The 12,754-nt window shown below is 40.2% G+C and overlaps 1 protein-coding gene across 3 annotated transcripts in view; it reads left to right on the top strand.

Moving 5' to 3' along the window:
• The window catches only part of col27a1b (collagen, type XXVII, alpha 1b), a 115,004-nt gene extending 103,415 nt beyond the window's left edge, over positions 1–11,589 (top strand). For 2 of the 3 annotated variants that reach the window (XM_051894871.1, XM_051894872.1), the window contains 11 exons: positions 2,852–2,914; positions 3,008–3,061; positions 3,160–3,195; positions 3,754–3,771; positions 3,937–3,972; positions 4,091–4,117; positions 4,833–4,898; positions 6,554–6,722; positions 6,913–7,022; positions 8,184–8,402; positions 9,787–11,589. In XM_051894871.1, coding sequence (XP_051750831.1) covers positions 2,852–2,914; positions 3,008–3,061; positions 3,160–3,195; positions 3,754–3,771; positions 3,937–3,972; positions 4,091–4,117; positions 4,833–4,898; positions 6,554–6,722; positions 6,913–7,022; positions 8,184–8,402; positions 9,787–9,933 — 945 coding nt within the window. In that variant the 3' untranslated portion in view covers positions 9,934–11,589. Of the gene's footprint in view, positions 1–2,851; positions 2,915–2,990; positions 3,062–3,159; positions 3,196–3,753; positions 3,772–3,936; positions 3,973–4,090; positions 4,118–4,832; positions 4,899–6,553; positions 6,723–6,912; positions 7,023–8,183; positions 8,403–9,786 lie in introns of those variants that run through there. The other variant, XM_051894873.1, reaches the window with a different exon arrangement.
• The last annotated feature ends 1,165 nt before the right edge of the window (positions 11,590–12,754 follow it).

Below are 12,754 nucleotides of genomic sequence, written 5' to 3'. Positions count from 1 at the left end.
CAGAAATTGGGGTTGAGACTGAATGCAAAGAAAAGCGTGCTTACTCCACGACAGAGGACCACTTTTCTTGGTGTGGTGTGGGATTCAGTGATAATGCGAGCATGTCTCTCTCCAGTTCGCATCACTGCCATTCTATCAGCCATGAAAGAATTGAAGCTAGGCCAGTCACGCACTGTAAAGCAGTTTCAGAGACTGCTGGGTCTGATGGCAGCAGCGTCCAACGTGATACCTTTTGGCCTGCTGTACATGAGACCCTTACAGTGGTGGCTCAGGACCAAAGGGTTCTCCCCGAGGGGCAACCCACTTCGTATGATCAAGATTACGCGGCGCTGTCTCCACGCCTTGATCATATGGAAGAAAAATTGGTTCCTGTCCCAGGGCCCTGTGTTAGGAGCTCGATGTCGCCGTGTCACTCTGACGACAGACGCTTCTCTCACAGGCTGGGGAGCGGTAATGGAAGGCCGCTCAGCTCAGGGTCTGTGGAAGACTCATCAGCTCTCATGGCACATAAATTGCCTGGAGATGATGGCGGTCTTCAATGCATTGAAGTTCTTCCTTCCAGACCTGAGGGGCCATCATGTGCTGGTCAAGACGGACAACACATCGGTGGTCTCGTATATAAATCGACAGGGGGGTCTGCGGTCGCGCCCATTATACAAACTGGCGCAACAGATCCTCCTGTGGTCTCTGGGGAAGATGCTCTCCTTGAGAGCTATCTACATTCCAGGGACTCAGAATATTGGAGCAGACATCCTGTCGAGGCAGGGGCTGAGGTCAGGGGAATGGAGACTTCACCCGGAGGTGGTGAAGCTCATATGGGAGATTTATGGCCAAGCGGAAGTGGATCTGTTTGCGTCTCAGGATACGACGCACTGTCCACTTTGGTTCTCCCGCACACATCCAGCTCCTCTGGGACTGGATGCTATGGTACAGGCGTGGCCGAGGCTGCGTCTGTATGCATTTCCCCCAGTTGTTCTGCTCCCAGAAGTTCTGGAGAAGATTCGCCGGGAAGGGATAAGTCTACTGTTAGTAGCACCTCACTGGCCGAGCCGCATATGGTTTTCGGACCTGATAGCTCTTCTCGATGGCTCACCTTGGAAGATTCCGATCAGGAGGGATCTCCTGTCTCAGGCGGGGGGCACAATTCTCCATCCCCGTCCAGAAATGTGGAATCTGTGGGTTTGGCCTCTGAGGGGGCCAAACTCATAGAGGCTGGTCTCTCAACTGAGGTTGTAGAGACCATTCTTCAATCCAGAGCTCCTTCCACGAGGAAACTATACGCTTTGAAGTGGAAACTTTTCACTTCCTGGTGCCAAGAACGGCAGTTGGATCCAGTCTACTGCCCGATAGGTTCAGTACTTGAGTTCCTACAGTGCCGCTTCTCATCTGGGTTAACCCCATCTACACTTAAAGTATATGTTTCAACTATATCTGCTTACCATGCCCATGTGGATGGTACTACTGTCGGGAAGAACCCGTTGGTTATTCGTTTCCTCCGTGGCACCCAGAGGCTGAGGCCTGCGATGCGCACGAGGGTCCCTGCTTGGGATTTGGCCATTGTGTTGGAAGGCCTATCTACAGCTCCATTTGAGCCACTTGAGTCAGTCTCAGATAAGTTCCTGACACTTAAGACTGTCTTCCTTCTTGCTATATCGTCCCTTAAGAGAGTAGGAGACCTTCAGGCCCTTTCAGTGTCCCCAACCTGTCTTGAGTTTGCGCCGGGGATGGTCAAAGCCTTCCTCTACCCCAAACCTGGGTATATCCCTAAGGTTTTGACTAATGTTCCAAGGCCTATTGTGCTGCAAGCTTTTTGTCCTCCTCCGTTTGTTACCCCAGACCAGGAGAAACTGAATCTGCTGTGTCCAGTGCGAGCACTGGACACATATGTCCACAGAGCTGCCCTGTGGAGGAAAGCAGACCAGTTATTTGTGTGCTTTGGACCACATAACAGGGGTCGTCCTGCCTCTAAACACACTGTAAGCAAGTGGATAGTTGAGGCTATTTCGCTCGCTTATGAAGTCTCTGGCCAGCAGTGTCCTTTAGCTGTCAGAGCGCATTCAACTAGGAGTATGGCGGCCTCCAAGGCCTTAATTTCGGGGGTTTCCCTCAAAGAAATTTGCGATGCGGCCGGTTGGTCCTCGCCTCTCACTTTTGTGAGGTACTATGACCTTGACCTGGACGCAGCTCCAGGATCATCTGTGTTACTGTCCTAAGTGTGCCACAGTTTCACACAGACAGGTATTTGTGATTATGGCGTTTTGGTATATCGTTCCCAAAGCGATCCTATCGGACGCAGCGCGAGTTCCCTCGAAAGGGAACGTCTCAGGTTACGTATGTAACCATAGTTCCCTGAGAAAGGGAACGAGACGCTGCGTCGCGTTGCCATACTCCCTGCATCCCTGTGATCGATTTGCTTCGGCAGTTTGAGCTGAAGCCGGTCTCGCCGGATGTGTATTTATCCATTCCTGGTCGTGACGTCATCCGCCCGTGACGTTCACTCTCGCCATTGGACTAGTTGACAGACGTGCATCAGACGCTATCACGCTGAGGGCGTTCCCAAAGCGATCCTATCGGACGCAGCGTCTCGTTCCCTTTCTCAGGGAACTATGGTTACATACGTAACCTGAGACGATTTCTTATTTTAATGCTAAGCTTTCAAGCAAACAAGGCAACCTACTGTAGCATTTCATTACAGCTGTAGAAGCACTGTAGCTTAAGATGAAAAATAGCTTCTTAAGCAGCTTTGAGAGATCTAGTCACAAAGTATAACCAAACACAAGCTTTGTGATGACACTGGTGTCAGTTTAAGGCCAAACAGTTTTGATTTCTAAAGTGTTTCTGTCATTCACAGGGCCCACCCGGAGACCTTGGCCCTGTGGGTATCCAGGGCCCAAAGGGTCCTCAGGGTTTAATGGTAAGTACCACTGTGAGAACTGTTCTGAAAACACCAATGAGATGGATGAAGAGTTCTTGATCAGCAACTACTGTAGGTGTTTCTTCTTTTAAGGGAATGCAAGGAGCTATCGGACCCGTTGGTATCATTGGGCCTAGTGGTAACCCAGTATGTATGATCTGAATCACTCAAGATGTTTCATAGGTGGTTTCTAATTGGGGGCATATTTAAAAAAAAACATCTATCTCTTCCTCTCTTTGTATTAGGGACCACAAGGAGACAAAGGAAATAGAGGGGAAATGGTAAGAATCCTTTTGAAATGCTGAACTTCTAATATGTATGGTTCCCATATAATCCTGTTTTAGACTGGCATTGACTTTGGCATAAGCTCACTTCTGCTTTATCATCTCCATTCAATAACATTACTAAAGGCCCTGATATACTCACCGCGAAGTACTCTTTCATTTTTTGCTAAAGGGTAAAAAGAAGTTGAAATACTTTTGCAGCGATATACTGTTTACGAACGTCTCAACGCCGCTTACACTACTCAGAGTGGCGTTTAGATCAATATGTAAATATGTGCTGGGTGCTTTCCTTTCAATAACAAAATAAACATACTACACAAATGACAGCAGTGAGAAAACAGCAGTTAAGAAAGCATCTAATCATTTATGTTTATGATGAACTGATTGACATCATATGGAAATAGAGAGTGGAATGACACTTGGCCTGAGACACTTTTAAGCTACATTCAAATTAGTAGGGAGAACTATTTCTAGTCAGTTTCCAAGTGAATTCATGGTTAAAAAGGGTTCCCGACTGAAAATAACATTTTGTGTTTCTCCTTTTATTTTAAACAGGGTGTTCAGGGACCCAGGGTATGTTTCCCCAATGTTACTACCACGTCAAGTCACCTTTATTTATATAGTGCTTTATACAATACAGGTTGTTTCAAAGCAGCTTTACAGCGATATGTATATATTTGGATAAATTATGTGGTACTATTTAACCAACATAAAAATGTTCTTTTCGCCACCCTTTAGGGACCTCCAGGTCCTCGTGGACCACCTGGACCTCCAGTAAGTAGTCTTGATGCATTTTAACAAACAAATGAATAGTATGTGTAATGCTTTAGTTGTATTTAGCTGAAGCTCATTGTCAATGCTTTCTGTTTCTTTCTCTCGCATTGGTTTATAGGGGCTTCCTAGTGTATCTTTTCCTCATGTAAGTATGCCTTGAATATATTAAGGTATTTTTGTCGGTCTTGGCCACTTGAGAGCGTGTGTATGCGACAGGAAGTTCACAAGACTGTCTGATAAGTGCCAAAGCTCTGTGCCCTTAACGCACACTAAATCCACATCTCTAATACCACTTCTAAACAGCATTTGAGGCTAAGCAAATTCCATCATTTCTCATGTTTAGAAACTTGCGTGCCCCAAAATCACGAAAATTTGAGTTTTGAAGACTTTCCAGTGTAAGTTAATTAGATTAATTAGATATTACATATAATTTAATGGGAAAATCAGCTAAAGCAGCCTAATTAAACACACATGCCCAGATGAAATTACAAACAAAAGTAATTATTGTCAAGAAAACCACTAGGTGGAGTACTGTATATCCAAGGCTAGTCTAAAAAGACACAAAGATTACCAAAGAAAAATAAATAATTTCAAAGAAAGGGACTGAAGTCAACCCCAACCACCACCTCATATATTGTTCCTACTGTTTCTATTACTTCCATTATAACACTGCTGTTATGAGCTACCTGAAAATGTCTCACCATAGGATAGTCCCTATCCTTCAAATGCCCCTTTGTTTTCCTAAAATAAAAACACTCACACCTACATAATAGCCGCTACACCACATATTGTGTTTTTCTCTTAAATCATTGAACTGTTTACCTTCCTTTATAGTCCTATGCTACTTTGTTTTCTCTTAGGAAAATGAGGCTCTTGGTGTTCCTTTATATGTTTTTGATTCCCGTTCTGCTACATTAAGGTCTGAGGTAGGTGCAAATAGTGTTCAAAATGTGTAAGAACTTCTGTGTCAGAGCTTAGTTTTAGTTTGTGATATCACTGACCTTAGCAAATGAACTTGACCTCAAAGCAGTGACTCGGCCTGTTCTGTGGCATCTTCACTTAACCTAATCAGGTAATAATAACAAGTGTTGGGGGTAACTCATTACAAGTAACTTGAGTTAAGTAATCAGATTACTTTTTAAGTAACTAGTAAAGTAACGCATTACTTTTTCAATTTACAACAAAATATCTAAGTTACTTTTTCAAATAAGTAACGCAAGTTACTTTTTCACATTTTATTGACTGACAGCTCTCCTGTCCCCATGTTGAGAGAAATTGAGTGCAGAGGTGCTGTGTGCGCTGTGTAAACATAATGGTTATTGGATTTCTAGACTAAATATGAACATGCATTTACTCATCTATCTTGCACAAAAACATTCAGTATTCCTCAAAATGAATAAAAACTGTGAAATGCAATCTCAGAATTTTATGCAAACCCTTAATAATTAACTATATTAAATTACACAAATATGCTTTATGTATTTAATTTCACTTTATTAACCAATTTTCTGCTGACCTTCAATTATCTAATTCAACCATATGAATAAGCAAAAATTACTTTAGATTAGATATAGAATTAGAGTGTTGAACTTCCTTCTCCTATATCCTATTCTTTAATCCAGAATGGCAGCACAGCTGAAAGGTTTGTTTGAATTTCCTTCAGCCTGAGGCTTATTCATTTCACTTTTGGTGTGAAAGGGCCTTTACATTTGCCAAAAATATAACTTTTTTTTGTTGTTTTTAAAAAAACAAACAAGCAAGCCCTGCCCAGTTGAGAAAAAGTAATGTTCTTAACTGTTGTTTTCTCACTGCCGTCATTTTTGTTGTGTTTATTTTGTTATTGAGAGGAAAGTGCAGCACATATTTACATATTCATCTAAACGCCGCTCTCAGCAGTGGACGGCATCAGGATGTTTGTTAAAATTATATCGCTGCAAAGGTCCATCCCTAACAATGTGTAGTACCATACTATGGTACTGAACCCAAAACTAGCTGTAGGAGTTGGCCTGAGTTCGGTTGCAATGATTCACGTGAATGTGAAAGCAACTTGCACTCAGGTCCGGACTTGTTCACGAAGTAAAGTAACCTGCGCATGCGTTTTAGCTGATGACAACGTCATTAGTTCAAAAGAACACAATTAGGGGAAGAAAGTGGTCATGATTTACATTGGATACGAACGAGAGTGAGCGTGTAGTGTAATCATGCAGAACGAGTGAAATCTGAGCGGCAAATGAATGACTCACAATCCACAAAGGAGTCCGTTTGTGAACAGCAGTCATTCACTCTGCTGTGCATAATAGCACCAAATTAATTAAAAAAAGAAAAAACTACATATTGACACACGTTCTGTTTTCTATTATGCGGCATTCACTTTAGTGATGATGTAAGATGAACGCAAATGCACCAGGGTTCAATTGAATCAAGTGAGTGTGAAACCAGACCATCACTGCGGGGGGCACCAGGAACAGTCACACTCGGATTCAGACCTCAGCTAACATGCCCAGTGTGAAAGCCCCCCTAGTCACAGGTAGTCTGCAAAACATCATAGACCATCTTGACTTTGTTTCATTCCATTCCACAGATGTATCAAGATACTGACCTTCCAATGCTGGACCAGGGAACCGAAATCTTTAAGACTCTTCACTACCTCAGCACCCTGATCCACAGCATCAAGAACCCGCTGGGCACGCAGGAGAATCCAGCCAGAATGTGCAGAGATCTGTTCGAATGCGAGCAGAAGTTGAATGATGGTGAGTACATTATATTGATTGTAAATGTCATTGTTTTAGCTGTTCACTATAGCTACATTAACACAAGCAATTATGTAAAATAATAAAAGTAGCCAATAGCCAATTGCAGTTGTAGTTTGTCATGTATGATGGGAATGAATAGGATCAACAGACTCATTCATTTTATTTTTACCTTGTTTCTTTACTAAAGGCACTTATTGGATAGATCCTAACCTGGGCTGCTCCTCTGACAATATTGAAGTGACGTGCAACTTCACCAACGGAGGTCAAACCTGCCTTAAGCCAGTCGATGTGTCCAAGGTCTTTAAAACCGACAACAACCATAGAACATTATGAAAATCTGAACCAACAGAATCCCACATATTTCTGTAGAATTTAAAGGGATAGTTCACCCAAAAATGAAAATCACCCTCAAGCCATCCTAGGTGTATATGACAATCTTCTTTCAGACGAACACAATCCGAGATATATTTAAAAATATCCTTAGTCCTCCAAGGTTTATAATTGTTGTGAATGGGAACCCACATTCTGAAGACAGAAAAAATGCATCCATCCATAAAAAAAAGTAATCCATACGGCTCCAGGGGGTTAATAAAGACATTTTGAAGTGAAGGGATGTGTTTTTGTAAGAAAAATATCCATATATAAAACTTTATAAATTCGAATAACGAGCTTCCGGTAGACGACCGTATGCAGAATGTGCAAGTTGACTTGCGCCAAATGAGTAACCCGTGACGCGATGTATGACGCAGGATGTAGGAGTATTGTAAGCTTAGACGCCTCTCACGGTTCAAACAAATACGGCTGGGCAACAAACTCAAGCTCCTCTTCTCTTATATTGAAATCCTCCAACATTTCTCTTTAGAATTTCTAGTTTTATGTGATCAGTGTTTTGTTTTGCTCTCTCCTCTTCGCCTCCACGTTCGTCATTGCGTCATTGCGTTCGGGTCAAAGGTTGTTCTTCCGCCCAAATTGACGTGCACAATATGCGTACGGTCATCTACCGGAAGCTCGTTATTCGAATTTATAAAGTTTTATATATGGATATTTTTCTTACAAAAACTCATCTCTTCACTTCAAAAGGCCTTTATTAACCCCCTGGAGCCGTATGGATTACTTTTTTTTTATGGATGGATGCATTTTTGCCGTCTTCAGAATGTGAGTTCACAATCGATATAAACCTTGGAGGACTAAGGATATTTTTAAATATATCTCGGATTGTGTTCGTCTGAAAGAAGATTGTCATATAAACCTAGGATGGCTTGAGGGTGAGTAAATCATGGGATAATTTTCATTTTTGGGTGAACTATCCCTTTAAATGGCCATATTTCAGGAAGCTCTGCTTTTGTGTCCATTTATATACAGAAAAGTTCACTCGGAAGTGAAAATCTGTCAGCATTTCTTCACCCACATTGTTCCATTGTTCTAATATACGATTATATTGTTATTTCTTTCCTAAAGTTGGAGACTGGAGTAAGTCTAATCCAGATGAACTTCATCCACCTCCTGAGCTCAGAGGCTGTGCAGATCATCACCATCCACTGCCTGAACATCTCTGTTTGGGCAGCAGGGGACTCCAAAACACCTTCCTCTAGTGCAGTGTACTTTAAAGCCTGGAACGGACAGATAATCGAGTCTGGGGGATTCATCGAGCCTGATCTAATAAAGGATGAGTGCTGGGTAAGCATAAATTTATGCAGGGTTTCTCAAAAAAGGGTTTGTGAGGAAACTGCAGGTAGTTTGTGAGCTGATGAAATGGGACTTTGCAATAATCGCGATATAGCTTCGTGCGAATATCAAATCAAAGGCTGTGATTTGATTACAAATCACTGTTTCAGCGTGAAGCACGGCACTATGTTATGATCCGGTGTCTCAGAGCGGCTCAGTTCACAGTAAATGTACAAACTCCAAACCTGCATGTGCTGCGATTTTAACATGCATTTGGGAAAGTAGCATGTGCTGTTGTTTACTTTATTTACACATTCACAATTTCCAAAATTGCCTAAGCTTCTGACATGTTCACAGCATTTTACCAGTATTCCGCCAAAGCAAAAGCTTGAGAATTTGAAATGTTAAAAGCTCTTTGTCTTATAATTATTCTCATATATTTTACGTAAAAATACGACTAAATTATAACAGTAATATATTTCTGTCTTCATTTTAATAAAGTTAAAACAGTTCTTATCATTCAATTTGATAATGTTCTTAAAACATTAGCGTAAATGTAATGTGAACTGAGATTTGAGTCCACTTTAAAGCTACTAAGTCAAAATAAAACAAAATACAAATAAAAAGATTAAATGTTTTATCTATTTACTTGCATGTCATGTGACCATTAATTACATTAATCAAAGAAATGTGAACATGTGAATGTGTTACATAATTGAAATATTAACATAAAATCTCAGGGGGTACTTAAAGGGTTAGTTCACCCCAAAATGAAAATTCTATCATTAATTACTCACCCTCGTGTAATTCCAAACCCGAAAGACTTTCGTTCATCTTCAGAAGATCTTTTTGATGACAGAATGCTGTCAGATTTCCTTACATTGACTGCCTTTGTAACTACCACTTTGACGCTTCGAAAAATTAATAAAGAGATCGGAAAACTAATCCATATGAATCAAGTGATTTAGTACAAATTTTCTGAAGAGAATCAATCGCTTGTTATGATGAAATTATTTTGGACTAAACCACTCGATTAATATGGATTCGTTTTCCGATTTCTTTATGAAGTTTTTGAAGAGTCAAATTGGTAGTTACAAAGGCAGTCAATGGAAGGAAATCTGACAGCATTCTGTCATCAAAAAGATCTTCATTTGTGTTCTGAAGATTAATGAAAGTCTTAAGGGTATGGAACAACATGAAGGTGAGTAATTAATGACAGAATTTTCATTTTGGGGTGAACTAACCCTTTAAAGTAAATATTTTAATGGTTCCAGTCAACAAAAATTTTGGGAACCCCTGGTGTAGCATAATAGTGCTGTTTGGCAATATAAAAACTACTGTCATTATTAGGATATCTCATTATTGCAACTGATCCTTCCATGTTTTATCCTCTCAGATCACAGATGGCCGATGGCATCAGGCACAGTTCATTTTCCGGACACAGGACCCAAACTTACTGCCCATTATGGAGGTCTACAACTTGCCCAGCACTAAACCTGGCTCACATTACCACCTGGAGGTGGGCCCTGTATGCTTTTCATAAAGAAAGCAACAACGGAAGCCTTAAATACCCCTGATCAACAGGATTACAGAGCTTCTCCAGGCCAACAACTGGCCTGAGTTTTGTACCTCTCCTTTCAAGCATGGACCTCAGCATTTAAACAGGAGGAAAGAGGAATCTAGAGCAGCTTTGGAGAAAACAAGACTTCTTATGCGAGCAGCTCGAGATGACAGATACTGCCTTTTCAGAGCAAAACAAGGCCTGGATATGTGGTTAGAGGTGCTTATTAAACTCTGTTAGAAGTCTTAATTTATTCATAGATGTGTTTTTCGCACATGATCCATTTTGGACAAACTAAGGAGCAATTATGACATTTATGAAGTACTTATTTTGTATTCTATAGTTATACATGATCATGTGTATTTATACATGTACATGTGTGTGTGTATGTATATTTTCTGTAAAGTGCAATAGAGAATGAACAGATTGTTTTTAAAAGATGAATCTTCTTTTTGGCTGTTCTAAGTGAGGTTTACTGTCACTCATATCATTCAATTCAGGTTCATTGTCATGTGTACTTGTGTATATCTGCAGGTCTGTTGTAAAAGCTTCAGATACCAACACACGTGCACATACACACATAGACACACATATACATTAATCCATAGCCAGAATATGAGTCAAGGTGAATCCAGACTTGAAAAGTTAAATGTAAACATCTACCTCCCATCTCTAATGTTTTTGGTGTTTTGGGACAAAATATTTTAAAGAAATGGATTCACATGCATTTAACTCCTGTGGTTAGATTTCTGTTTCCATCAAATGTTTTTAACTTAAGTGCCTTTTACACATTGAAAGGGAATATTTTTGTATACGTTTTTTAAAAGGAAAGTTAAAATGATTTTTTTCCAGCCAAAATTGTTTTAATCTTTTATCTTCTATTATGCCTTATTTGTACAAATAGTTGAACTTTAAAGGCACAAGAACTCTTTTATTATAGCAAACGTGGTGTTGTAGCACCCACTGTGCTTTATATCACTCAGCTGTAGGCCCTTCCATTATTAAGTACATATATGCAATTGCATAAGCCCTATCTGACTGCAGAAGTAATTGTTTGACATGGAAAATATGCTCTGCTCTGTCAAAATTACTGATTTTTGTGTTTGTGTTGAGGTGCGTGTACAAATCTGAATGTTACAGTTTAGAAACATTACAAACCCAAATTGTAATATTGCTGTTGCTGATCAAAATGAGAGCACTAGAATCTTCCACTATATTAGGTTTGTCATCAGCAACAGCTAAGACATCATGGTGAGCTAATTATTTCAATATCTGTGACTAAAAAGAGTTATGTATGAAATTCTTGTGAAATATTTCTGTTATTTTGATCAAAACTGTCAGGAGCCATCTTATCTTGCCGCAGGGGGTTGTTAAATATCTGTTCTTTGTTTGTGTAAATTTGAGGTCTCACTGTAATGCATGTTATGATTTCAGAGCAAAGAAAGTGGTGGATATTCTCACAATGAATATTTTTACATTACCTCCAAAATCCAGCAAAAACCAAAGAACAAAGATTTCAGTTTTGTGTAAATTAAATCACATTGATACCACAGAAATATTAGTATGGAGGACAGCAGTCCTTATATCTTTCTGTCTGAAGTTGTTTTGGCCGTTTGAATAAAGAATGATGAAAACATGCCCACCCTCATTTTGTTCCAAACCCCTATGCTGTTGTTTTATCAATAAAAATAGAAAGCTTGAAGAATCTTTATGACACTTTTGACCATATGACAACAGTTCAAATTGACCGTGAACAAATTTATAAAACTTACTGGATTCACAGGGCAATGGACACACCACCCGTTGGGTCTGCTTCTCAGTTGGAAGGCTGCCAAGTCATCAAGCTCGGTCAAAGGACGTCTCAATTTGAAGGATCCTTGGAAGGCAGCCTTTGTTCCGCGTCCTTCATGTGGCTCATTTTGAAGGATGCATGTATCCTCAGCAGCCTTCAACCACAATCCTTTTCCAATTCAAGAAAAAGAATGGACGGAAAACAAGTCGACACTGAGCTTGTCTGAGCTCATTATGAAATGTAAGACAAAAATATTTTTTTCAGAGATGAAGCTATATTATCTTTTGTTTTGATGTAAATTAATTAAATTAAGCCACTGGGAGACCACAGACGGTTGTCATTCACTGTATTGCATTAATAGAAAGCCAGTTAAAGGGTTAGTTCACCCAAAAATGAAAATTCTGTCATTAATTACAAACCCTCATGTCGTTTCAAACCCATAAGACTTTCGTTCATCTTCGGAACTCAAATGATCTTTTTAATGAAATCTGAGAGCTTTCTGTCCCTCCGCTGACAGCTACGCAACTGACACTTTGACGCTTCAAAAAGTTCATAAAGAGATCGGAAAACTAATCTATATGAATTGAGTGGTTTAGTCCAAATTTTCTGAAGAGACTTGATTGCATTATGATGAACATTTAATTTAGGCTTTTATTCACATATAAGTATCCCAAGATTGGCAGCAAAAATGGCTGCCCACTGCTCCGGGTGTGTGTGTTCAGTACTCGCTGTGTGTGTATACTTGGGTGAAATGCAGAGCACAAATTCTGAGTATGGGACACCATACTTGGCTACACATCACTTTCACTTTCTCTAATGTAAAGATTTTTAATAAAAATTATTTTTCTAAAATTAAGTTTTAATATAGTATCTTAGTGCCATGACCGTGGAACATGAGTGACAAAGCCATACACACTTACTAGACCGTCTCATTCTAGCATTTAAATACCCAGGTAGCCAAAACGGTTCGGCCCGATAAAGGCCCAGATCTGGCAGGCCAGAAGAAATAAC

This window comes from Ctenopharyngodon idella, chromosome 5, assembly GCF_019924925.1.
Source record: "Ctenopharyngodon idella isolate HZGC_01 chromosome 5, HZGC01, whole genome shotgun sequence".
Lineage (NCBI taxonomy): Eukaryota > Metazoa > Chordata > Actinopteri > Cypriniformes > Xenocyprididae > Ctenopharyngodon > Ctenopharyngodon idella.
Note: the sequence above shows the minus strand (reverse complement) of the source record. Positions and strands in the feature narration are given on the sequence as shown.